The sequence below is a fragment of the Myotis brandtii genome, unplaced genomic scaffold (assembly GCF_000412655.1).
Source record: "Myotis brandtii unplaced genomic scaffold, ASM41265v1 scaffold65, whole genome shotgun sequence".
NCBI lineage: Eukaryota > Metazoa > Chordata > Mammalia > Chiroptera > Vespertilionidae > Myotis > Myotis brandtii.
The window spans coordinates 551,224-563,722 of record NW_005370516.1 but is presented as its reverse complement, the minus strand read 5'-3'; the positions used below and the strand labels follow the sequence as shown (position 1 = coordinate 563,722).

Below are 12,499 nucleotides of genomic sequence, written 5' to 3'. Positions count from 1 at the left end.
TGCCTGAGGCCTTATTGAAGGGCAGGGATGTAGGAATGTGGGTGTCATGAACCTCACTCCGTGAGTCCACAGTTTTGTCTCTGGGAGCCCTGATTCAGCCACGTCCCTTGAGACCACACTGCCTTTGATAAGCTGTCAAGAAAACCATGGGTGGGTAGTTGTCAGAGCTTTTGGCAAGATTCTTTATGATTAGCTTATAGCTTTCTGTGGAAATGGTTTATTTCTGGGCTGTATGATGGCCCAAGACATATCCTTTCTCACTGCGGTATCTGAGGTTGGTTTACCATTGGATGTCATATACACAATGTGAACAGGGTGATGGATGGGTAGGGTAAGATTGAAAACCCAGGTAGATGCATGGTTATTGAGCAGAAATGCTTACTTATCTTAATGATGTCATGTTCAAAAATAGCTTATCACTCAAAGGTGCAATTGGCTATAAATCTGCCTGTAGTGTGTGAAACCAAATTGAACAAGAATGTATTAATTGGTATTTTAACAATTGGTATTGTTAAAATGCTAGATAACAATAGAATTCTTCAGGAATGACACGTTACACCAACATTGTCCAGAAAGAACCAATTAATCAAACAGAATCAATTTTAATGTGATTACTAAAGAAAGATATATCACTTTATTATGACGCTCTAGCCATACATTTTCAAAATATGCTTATTAAACAGTAAATGTAAGATAATGATTCAGTTAGTTACATTTTTAGAAGTCATTAGGATTGATATTCCTCTGCCATAAATGAATAATAATTTCAAATACAATCAGAGTTCACTTAATAAAAAATATGCTTGTGCACAAAGACAGATGTAATGAATGACCAAGTCAATGAACCCCATTTTCTGCTTTCAGAGTAGCCGGAAAAATTAATTCAGTGTCTGTAAGTTTATTTATCACACTTGGCCTGTAAGTGTGATAAAAACATATGAAGCAAAACACATGATGTAATCCCATTTCTCAGAGTTTATTAACCCTCTTAGCAAAAAGAGATCTGACATGGTATTTGGGGCCCTTATGTAAACTGAATCTGAGCTGCATGATGTTTGAAAGTTGTTGAAAGTTTTGAATAGACATGTTAATGATACACAGACACAGATGAGAGATGTGAGGAGATGCTTGAGGTTTCAGAGTCCCTCCTGCAGTGTGTATAGCAGCAGGTACAAGATAAATATCCAAAAGAATTCAGATTAAGGGATTAGTGGAAGTGGCTTGGCCATCAGTGAGTGAGGGTGAGTGAGTAGGGCCAGTGGGGGGCTTGGAAGGGATTTTGGAGTTCTGTTTTCAATTTTCCTACTTTTACATCAGTGTATTTTGGGCAAAAGAAAATGAGTGATATTTATTTTTCAGGTACTGTTGGCCTGGGCAAATAAAAAAAGAGGGCAGATTCTAAGGATCTTTTTGAAAGATCATTTTGAAGGTGATTCTGTGGGTTAAGTAGGAGGAACTCTGTGTCCTCCATGTTAACTCATATTTCAACTGGGCAGTGGTATTTGGGCTTTTGTGTTTTCGTTTTTTAAATTAAAAAAATGTCTTTTTTTCTCCCCCTCAAAAGACCTTATCAATGACAGCTGAAGAACGGGGAAAAAGAGGGACCATGTTGAAGGTCAAGGTGTAATCAGAAATTAAGAGGCAAGATGTAAAACTTATGTTTTTAAAGAGGTCCCTTTAATTCTAGGCCCTCTCTATATTTTTGAGACAGATACTAAATGAATAAGGACTGGGAGGAATAAAGACAGTTTCAAAAATTCCCTGGGCCTCTATCTTATCTAGGAAGAGGTTTCCTAAAGCAAAATATTGTTCCAGATAGGACTTAGTTATTTAAATTGATACTTTATCTTGTACCATACGCACTCAAAGCTTCAGACAGTCTTCTCATCTCCTTTTAAAAAAAAATAGAAATCATACAAAAAAAGAGATATCTATGCATCAGTTTCTAATACCTAACAGGAAAGTCTTTTAGAATATTAAAATATTGATAAGCAAATATGTATTATAGGATTAAACACTAGCATTGAAAACAAACAAACCAACAACAAAGAACCAACAAAATTTTCTTCTTGTTTTTGCCTCCTCAGTTTCTGGACTTTTTGATCATTGCAGGAGAGGGGCATAAAGAATCACAATTCTTCTATTTTAAAAAATTAAAATTTTAAAATCAATGATGCCACAATGATGCATAAGTCAGATTTATCTTTTGAAAACATTGCTGGGAAAGCCCAGGTGATTTGAGTGGAAATGCTCTTTCCAAAGAAGAGCGCTAACAGGATCTGTCTCGAATATTAGTACAATCTTTTAAGGTTAAAAATAGCAAAAACATTTTAGATAGTCTGATTAGAGTTTTGACAAGTCAAACGTATATTCTATCTAGCCTATAGTTTTAAAGTCTATTTGGGTTTAACTTATCACCCCTATTCCAATATAAAAGAAGAAGAAAGAACCAAGTCATTTTTGAACATTAAGATATTTAAAAAGACTATATAAAGTTAAAAAAAAGTCTTCACAGATTGTTAGCCATTTCTTTCAATGATTTCTCCTAAATTCTTCTCTTTCCTTATCAATAGATAACCCCCAGCTCATAAAGAAATACTTTCCAACACTTCCCAGTGAGATTAGTGATTGCTTTTCATGGGAGCTATTGCTCTCTGAGATGTTTAGATGAAGGGAGAATATTTTCTATAAACCAGCCAATGCTAAAAATTTACTCAAGGGAAATGGGGCAGATGCTATTTTCAGAAGGTGAATTTTTGCATTTTTTCTCTCCGTATTTTTCTCTACTTGCTGAATATCTGTTTTAGAGCAGACAGCACACACCAAAAAAAAAAAATCAATAAGTAACTTAACCATCTTTTTAGTTCTGCCATTTTTCTATAAAGTATTTTTTTGCCCCATTTATATTCCATGCTCTTGATCCAGGTGTTCAGATTGGGTAACATAGTGCTAATTTTGCTGAGAGCCAACAAAAGAGTGGAGCCTTGTGATTCGAAAAATTTTCCATCTTCTGCCCCACACCACCACACTCACAATTTGGTGAACAGTCTGCTACTTGTGAGTGATAAGAAGTTGAAAGGTGGTGGTGACTAGACCTAGTGCTGTTTTATGAAGCCACCTAGCTATAGAATTATTGTTTTTACACTTTAAAAAAATATGTCCATGCTTTCTTTTTTCTTTTTTTTCCTTTTTTTAAGTCAAGTACTTTCTTAAAGAAACAATAGCACCACGTTGGCATAGTTGGCCAAACAATAAATGGGAAAGCAAAATTGTGCTACATCCTCCAATTTAATCCCCCTAGTGCATGAAGTAGTAACGGAAACCCTGGAGCCACAGTGCATGAGATGGTTCCATCTACACAAACATTGACATTCCCAGGAGGGGAAGGATTCTCAAGGTGGCCAGGCTTTTTCTTCTTTTTCCAGGAAGTTATTATTATTATTATTTTTTAAGTATTCCATTGGACTCTCTGGGAGAGAGAGAGAGAGAGAGAGAGAGAGAGAGAGAGAGAGAGAGTGGGAGAGTTTTTTTAGGTCTAGAAGAGTGGATTCTGATGGAAAGATTCATTAGCTTTTTCAGGGGAGCCTCCTCATCTTAAAATGTTCAAATAGTGCTATTATACTATGTGGGGAAGCTGGAGTAGAAATTTGACTTAGGTATTCTGTATTGTCATTTAAATCAGAAATAAGCCTATACGTTGAAAGCTAATTCCTACCAGTATGTACGGCTCTTTCATAAACATCCTGAAATTTCCTCATTTTAAAATTTAAAGCAAAGCTTATGAAGTTTTGAGTTGTGAAATGTTAGGTGCTCCCTCTCTGTCAATCCTGGGACATTCTGCTGGAGTGTATGGGGACCAAGGGACTTTTGCAGTTTACATCAAATTGTCTTCTAGTTTTAATTCATTTGCAAATAAGATACTGGGTTAGTATAATAATTAGTTACTTTTTAATTTGTTGATTTATGATGTAGTTGGAGAGGACATGTGTTGGAAAAAGTTAAGAAAGATTATGTCTTTTTGTCTATTTAAGCTTTCCTCATTGGGGCATCTGGGCTGTGAATAGAATTGCTAAGTGAATTAAGTAAGTCATAGACACTCTTAGAATTACCCTATCCAGCTAGGTCGGCAGAAGAATACATGTAAAATGTCTCTGGGAGTCAGTGATTTTAAAAGGTGCATTCTAGGAACAAGAAATAAAATTAGAAGTGCCACCTTGGGAAGAGGAGTACAGCATCTCACTCTGCAGAACCCATATGTGTGGGAACAGATGAAGGACAAAAATGACTTGTAGTTCCTTTCACATCTGTCCATAGTGGTTAGAACACCACTCAGTACACCAGAGATGCTCAACTCAAATAACACTGTGCACTGAGGGTTAAAATACTTGTTGGCTGAGCCAGGGCATCCAGTAAATAGGCCTTCTTTTTGCATACATTCTGAGATCCAGGAAGTCTTTTTCAATTTAATTTAATTTTTTTATTTCTGGCCTCTGAATCTTGAGGTGTACCAGTGGGATGAAAACTAAACATGTAATGTTTGTTTTCCATATATACTTTCCAAGAATAAGAAGGGTACAATGTGCATGAAATAATAAACCTGGTTGCTTCTCACCAAAAAGTTCTAAGGCCGATAAAAGATCCAAATGGTGGATGATTCATTGTTCTAATAAGAAAATTTTGGTATGGAGACCGGAAACATTTTTTAGGCCTGCCCTCAACCATGGGCCTGCCCTCAACTTTGGATTTTCTTCATACCAATTTTTAGTTGAATGGATAAGACACATTCATAGGGGCCATTCTTCTAAGACATGAGGGAAAATTTCTAGCTCTGAAGAAAATTTTGGCCTATAAACTAGCAACTCTAATCAAGGGTATTTTAACAACAGCAACAACAAAATAATAATATATATAGCCAAGAATAAGAGCAAAATTGATTAAAGAAAGTAACTGTGACTTTTTATAAGATATTATTTCAATAGTTGAAATCTTGGGCCATCTTTTGTAGGTTGCCTAAAGATGGAATAACTGTTGTTCAAAATGAATGGAGTATCATAATATTAAAAGAAGTATTACTGGATTTCTAGAAACTGCCTAGAAATCAGTGAGTGCTAACAAATTGAGTAATCACCCTTTTGCTGGTAGAAATCTTTTTGTTTTTCTCTTTATTTTCTTTTTATTTCCCTCTTTTCACTTTGTATTTATGAACCCAGATGCAGAATTTAAAATCAAGTTGTTAATCAAATGTTTCTAACTTATTTTGAAAAGTGTTTTAAAAGAGATCAATCTGATTGCTAACTTTTAACAACTAGCTAGTTGGATACTTAATTAGATGGCTTCGTTGACAAAAATTGTCATGTCAGGAGCATTTGGCTAATCAGTTTTCTAGCTATGCTCTGAATGAGCTGTTTATAGAATTCCTTGCATCCCAATGACTCAAGGGCTCTGACCTTCCACCCTCGTAGCAATTTAGGATAATAATCTGGAGCTTTATCTTTTTAATCCTCATACCACCCCTGTGAGGTAGGTAGATGGCATATTGCCCCATTTTGCAGATGAGGAAACTGAGGCACACAGAGGTGAAGTGACTTGCCCAAGGTCACAAAGTGGTGAGTCCGTGGCCGAGTCGGCAGATGTTTGTTTCATCAGTGAGAAGAAACCAGGACTATTAAATTCCTAACCTTCTGCTTTTTCCACTCCTCTCAGGACTTGCTAAACAAATTTGCATCGCTGGACTTTGTGTTTTCAATTTCTCTTGGAAGGCGTAATCGGGGGTACTGGAGTTTTAGGACCCTTCCCCTCTGTGTCTTTGGCTCCAGGCATCCTTTTTTTTTTGTTTTGTTTTGCTTTCACCTTTTACCATTTTGGCCAGACTCTTTCATATCACAAACTACAAAAATAGCACCATTGTACTAAAAAAAGAGAGTTTTACATACTGTTTGATATATCCTGTAATGTTGATATGTGAAATTTACATAGTGCTCTATATGGAAAAAAATCAAAGAGAAGTTACTAATTAGGTCGCACACTAACTCATCATTTGAAGGAACTGTTGAGAGTTTGAGACTTTCTAGACTTAACACATACACCTAAGAACATTTGGCCTCAAAGTTGCAACTATTTGCATTTTCTTTTTAGCAAGATGTGGAAAAATAAAGCTTTGTGTCTACAGCAAATGCATCTGATTTATATTTTGTACCAGTGCCACAGATAGAATCTGGTGGGTTAAATATTGGTGTGCTACTTGACTGCTTGCTGCTGCTATGGAGGAGGCCACATTTGGGCAAATATAACGGGGATGAAGGAGGGTGGGCAGCGATAGACAAACAAGGTAATCAGACACTGTAAAACAAACAGCCTGTGTTGCATAGAAAGAAGTGCAAATAAAAAAAATTAATAAACCACTTAGACAAGACTGCTGAATGAATGGCTCCAGCAGCCAAGATTCAGAGACAAATTTAGTGCAACTGGATCTAGACAACACCCATGCATTTGTGGCTCTTGAGAGGCAAGGACTAAGATATATATATATAGATAGATACATACATACATACATCCATATATTTTTTCTCTATAGAACATTAGTAATAAAGGATCAACAGCAATCTACCAACTCCAGGACCTTTTTTGCAAGGTGCAAAGCTTTTAACAATCACTCCTAAAGACAATGTTTGAAATGTTTACTTGTGTATTTCATTGGGGGGAATGCCCATCTTTTGAAATGTTATCAAACTCATATTTTGGTGGGTCTTCTGGTGTTTAACTGGTAATTCATGCAGAGCAAAGGATCCTGCCGATGGGATGTCATTCTTCACTCCCCAGGAAGGTCTTCCTACATTCGGTAGCTCTTATTTCCCGCATTCCCTCTACTTGCGTTCTTCAAATGTACTTCCTAAAAGCAAGGGAGGAAAAGCGACATTAACTTGGTGACGTTTTATATATCCTACCCATCTACTTCTAATGCTGGGTCTCAACCTTTTATGGCTTAAGACTCACCAGTCAGTCTAAGAGAGAGCTTGGGCCAGATTGTTCCAAGAAAGACGTATTTAAGTAAATAGGCTTTAATTTTTTAGTGTGCCCCTTTTGGCATGGGGACCACAGATTGCTTTATAACCACACAAAACTGTGTTTCTATTCATCTGCTGCTACCACACATTCATTGATTGAAAGGAGATCCTGAAAAGTTCAGTCTCCTGGCCTGTAGCGTCTTTTGTTATTTTTTATTGTCTTATTGCATTTAAGTTCTGTTTTGATTTTTGTGAAAAGGTATTTCTTTTTCATTCTTTCTCTTTGAAGAAAGAGAGATTTAGAATTAGAAGAGTGGGGAAATTTGTAATTGTTTTTGACTCTGTAAAATCACAGACATACTGAGCTTGGCTTAAATCCTAGCTCTTCCATTTTCTAGCCCTGTGAGCTTCTTCAAGTGAAAATTTCTTGTGTCTCAATTTCATCCATAAACTGGGATAACAATAGTTTTTACCATGTAGGGTTAAGGATTAAAGAATTAGTACATAAAAGCACTTATAATAGGTCTGGCGCATGGCAAGCACTATATAAGTATTATTATTATTTTATCTTACTCTTATTATCATTATTTCATCTTTACTAGGATGTAGCCATTCCTAGACTAAAATTCCAGGGTTCCTAACTTTGGTGCTACCATTCACTCATCAATAAGCAATGCTTTCCTGCAAGTTTTGCTTAGAGAAGAAGCCTTATGATAGCAGGGACTTGTCTGTTCACTGTTACAGGCCCATGTTTAGAGCAGTACTCAGGATTTTGCAGGTGCTCACTACATAACTGAAGGATGAATTAAATGAATGAGTGAGTATAATGGACTCTCTGATAATGTGCAGAATCAGGTTTTTATACTTTTCCTATAGTTATTATTTTATCCTTGGATATATTTAAATAGCAAAGTTTACTTAGACAAATAAGATGTGAAATGAAATCTAGGAGGAAGTGGCCTTTGCATGCATAAACATAAGATGCTTCTTCTCTTGGTTTCATCTCTAACCAGGAAGCCCTTATAGGAGAATATATATAATGGATAATTATTAGCATAGAATAGGGTTATTTCATCTCTAACCAGGAAGCCCTTATAGGAGAATATAATGGATAATTATTAGCATAGAATAGGGTTTAAAAAAAATTTTTTTTAGAACATGTTTCCATCAGGACCAAAAACAAGAGTTCTTTCCATAGTGGCTGGAATCTCCAAATTCTTCCTTCTGGCTAAGGTAGTGACTGCTCACCCAATCATTGTTAGGAGCTTAGAGATCACTGTAAGGGACATTTGTATTCACCCAGACCTGATACCTGGAGAGGATGAGATGCTGGAGCAGAATCAACTACCAAACCCTGAGCTAAGGCCCATAGGGATTTAGTAATTGTTCTTTCACATGCTTTTCAGCTCTACCTAACATTAGAGTTAGCACCAACTCTTTCATAAAAGCCAGTTAGCACTTTGTAAGTTGATGGTCAATATCCTGTAGGGACTGAATAGAAGGAGGATGGCATCATTGTGTAAAAAATGTTTGTTAAATTATCTAGCTCAGGGGCCACTGGACAAAAAAGCTTGTAGAACAAAATTGGGCATTCGTATAGGGCAGTGTGAAATGCCATCTGTTTAAAATCCTGGCACTTTTCTCCCAAATATCATTGACCTTTTATCCAGTCCACTTAACATGTATTTCTTGCTGAATAAAAGCATCTACTGTTGAACTACCAGTAAATTTGTATTTCTGATCTTACATCTCATTTTGCCTTCTTAAAGGAGTTCTTCAGAAAAAATGGCAGAAAGACATATGACGCCACAGTATAGGATCACTGTCATCCTAAACTCCTCATTGCATTTTTGTTCAGTTCTCAGCTGATGAGCTATGTGGCTTTCTAAACTCCAAATAACTATTATTAAGAATACTACTTTTCTATCAAACTACTGACCAAATTAACTGACAGGTCTAAAAATATGCTAATTTGAGTTTTACCTTTTTTTTCTACCAACTTAGACAAAAATATTTTAAGACTGTGGGAAACACCCAAACTAGGAGAATACTCAAGAATGAAATAATAAGAAATTAAAAGAAGGCCACATGCGATGATTAATCTTTAATCTTCCTCTTGAGCCAAATTAAATCCCAGATTTGCAGAAGGAGAAATTCAGGTATCTTCTGTGTGTCACAAATTCATGAGGACTGGAGCAAAAGGAACTGAGGTTAGATGGGCCAACCACATAGATGTTGTCCTTTTCCCCACAGGGAAATTCTTTTCCTTTTGTCTCAAAGCTGAGGTGTAAAGTCTGTACAGAGGGATCCTTCCTATTTCTTCTGGGTTTGCGTCAGCATCACAGCAAAGCCATAGGCAGAAACTCACTTGAGAGAAGCCTACCCTGCTCCAAGGAGCATGGTTCCCATGCACGCACATGTTCGATGGAGGCCATTCAAAACCAGCTGGGATGTCGTCTGGTTTGCATTTGGCTCTCTTCCCAGGCTCTCCCATGGGACTTCTTTGTTGTAGACAATGACAGGGACAAAACAAAAGCACTCAGGGACTTGGTCTCAGTTGCATCTGTTGCTTTGTTCATTTTCCTAATTTAATTCCGCTGGCCACCCTTGACAATGGGCAGCAAGTGGAGGCCTGTCTGAGGCAGCCTTCAGAACTGGCACCTACCTTCAGTGCACTTCTTGAAGGGTTATGAAACTGTCCCACATTTAGCCAAGCAAAAACTTTTCACTTCAACAGCTTGTCCAAGACAAACAAACCAGCCGAAGCTGTTTCTAGTATGCAACTAGACAGATTTTTGAAAGGAAAACAGTAGTAAGTAAATACTGTTTCCTATTGACACTAGGGAAGGTAAGCTTATTTTTCAAAAAAATGTTGGTTCTCTAGCTCACAAGGGTTGGTTGAGGAAATTTATTCCTCTCAGGAAAAGGTTGACCTGCTCATTGGGGAAGGGCTTAATTTGCGATATACATTATTACACGTTGTGGACCATACACAGATATTTATGAAGCTGGAAAATGCATTGAAGGGCTCATTCACATTCTCCCATTATCTCTCTGCTCCAATCCTAGCTCCTAGCACTTCAAATGAAAGCTATGCATAAACTTTTTGAGTAAGAAGGTCACTGAGAGCTAGTAACAATGGAAATAATAATGATCTTGGTTAACATTTGCAGACACTTTACAGTTTATACAATAATCTCACAATACCTCCTGAGATGATTTCATCTACAACAGTCTCATATAGAATTTGAGGTTACATAGGAACAAACGGATAGACCCAGGACTAATAATAAAACAGTTTATTCTTTTAACAAAAGAATAACAATTCTATCACTTAACCCATATAACATTTTAGACACTGTATTACATATGCTAATTGAATATGTTCTCTTATTTATTTCTTCTAGTTCTTTTGGAAGTGGGTACTAGTGTCTTGCCCATTTTACCTTTAAGGAATACAAAGCTTCTACTAAAAGTGATTTCTTGCAGTGAAGATGTGCCTGTTGCTGGAATTTGTACCAGTTCCTTCTGATTCTGGAGTTCACCAGTTAGCTGCTCTGCCATACTGCCTCCCCCAGAGGTCAAACAATATCTGGTGCCTCAAGGCCCAAATCTCTCTCAGATAACTGTCTTTGATCAAGTCATGAGCTACCCAGGATCCCAGATGGTGTAGATGCTGGTTTAGGGAAGGGTGTCCTTCCAACTACAAGTGTGAACTGAACCCCATTTGTATGGTTATTGATAGAGAACAGTAGCACAGTATTCTGTGAGCAAAAGCTAACCCCATGGGCATTATAAACCCTTCTTTTCTCCATGCCTATCTTTATGAGACTTTTGCCTGAGAGAGAGAGAATCTAAATGAAGGATAATTAATAGGCTCTTTTAAATTTCAGGGAGGAAGCAGTGATATTTTCAATAGACTATGTTTCCACCTCTACCCTTTCCAAACAAATTGAGCATTGTGTGACATAAAGTCTAAGAAAAGCCTCACACACTGTAAGAGTGTTGGGAAAATTCTGTCCAGCATGGAATATTTGTCTGTTATATAGTTTAAGGTCCTCACTCAGCATTGACCTTCTTCTAAGAAGGGAAAAAAATAGGAACAACAATAACAAAATGAGGAGTGGATGATTGAAAAGATGAGCCAGACCTCAGCTCTTCACTTGTTAAGAAGGATGTGCTTGAGCTAGTTTGCTGGCTTGACCTGGAGACACATGAAATTGTGGAGGACAAGTTAGATGTCTCAGGATCAAGTCTGGTATCTCTTTACTACGGGGAATCACAAGTTCAAATTCAGGAGAGTTAGGTCAGCCTTTCCTCTCTGGGAGCCAAGCAAAATGAGTGTCATATGACTTACTTAGCACTTTGGAATGTGACTTTTACAACCAGAGGTCAAGGTGCACATTTTGAGAGATTCAGGTTCCTGATGGAGTGGCTGCCTCTTTAACAAAAAGTGAGAAGTATGAAGACTGGATGCAGTGTTGGTCAGCCCAGTCTCTTGTTTTTCCCTGGAAACCACTGCATCATATCTCCTATTGTGGTTATGGTGGCCATTTTTTTCTAATATGATCCTCTCCTCCAGTCATAGTGGATTGGCCCCCAGGGCAGGTCCCTTCCCCAACCCCCAGGACTGAATGTGGTAGCTATATCAAGGCGGACCCATTCCTTTATTGGCCAGCTTTGGCTCAAGGATTTTCCTTAGACTATATGGCCATCTAGGATGCTTCCACCTAACCTACTCCCTCTCTCTCCTTCACTTGGGATCAGACTTGCATTACCTTCTTCTGATGGCTTGCTTAGGTTTCCCCGATTCTCTCCTATGTCCTTTCACACGAACATTTCCCCTAATAACACCCTTGCTCATTTAACCCAATCTCATCTCTTTTTTCTTAGAGGACATAGGCTTACACACATGGCTTGGATCCCAGGTCCCACATAGGAGCTGTGTGACCATTGATTGACAATCACTGTTTTCTCTTTCTCAGTTTTCTCTTCTGTAAAATGAAAGTGCAGAGTAGGAGTAACCACCTCATAATGTTATTATGATGGCATGTGATCTCCCTCACACATTTACCTGGCATAGAGAACTATCTATAGTTGTATGCAAGAGAGCCTATTATTTGAAGGCCCTTGGTTTAGATCCATTCTATGAACTTGTTAGGAACGTCAGTCTGCTCTGGCTTTTGTGCTATCAAGAGTCCACTCTGGATCTACCTTTGTTAGGTCATTGATTTGCTACAGAGTAAATTATGTTTGTGTTTGCTTCCCCACTAAAAAGTAAGCTCCTCGAGGGCCATCGCATGGGTCCTTCACCTTGGTATCTACCCCTGCATGGCGCTTTGAGCAAAGTGACAAACAAGGAAATGCTTGTCAAATTGACTTAACAATTGGTGGAATAGACTTCATTCAAGTCAACAGCAAGGCTGTCTACTTCCTGCTGTGCTCTGTACAAGGATAAAAAGCGCACAGTCCCCTCCTGTGCTAAGGAAAATACC

The 12,499-nt window shown here is 37.7% G+C and overlaps 1 protein-coding gene across 3 annotated transcripts in view; it reads right to left on the bottom strand.

The window, feature by feature from the left end:
* Positions 1–620: 620 nt before the first annotated feature.
* IGF1 (insulin-like growth factor 1 (somatomedin C)) overlaps positions 621–12,499 on the bottom strand; it is a 71,695-nt gene continuing 59,816 nt past the window's right edge. For all 3 annotated transcript variants that reach the window (XM_005880712.2, XM_005880713.2, XM_005880714.2), the window contains one exon: positions 621–6,889. In XM_005880712.2, the coding sequence (XP_005880774.1) occupies positions 6,864–6,889 (26 nt within the window). In that variant the 3' untranslated portion in view covers positions 621–6,863. The remainder of the gene's footprint in view (positions 6,890–12,499) is intronic.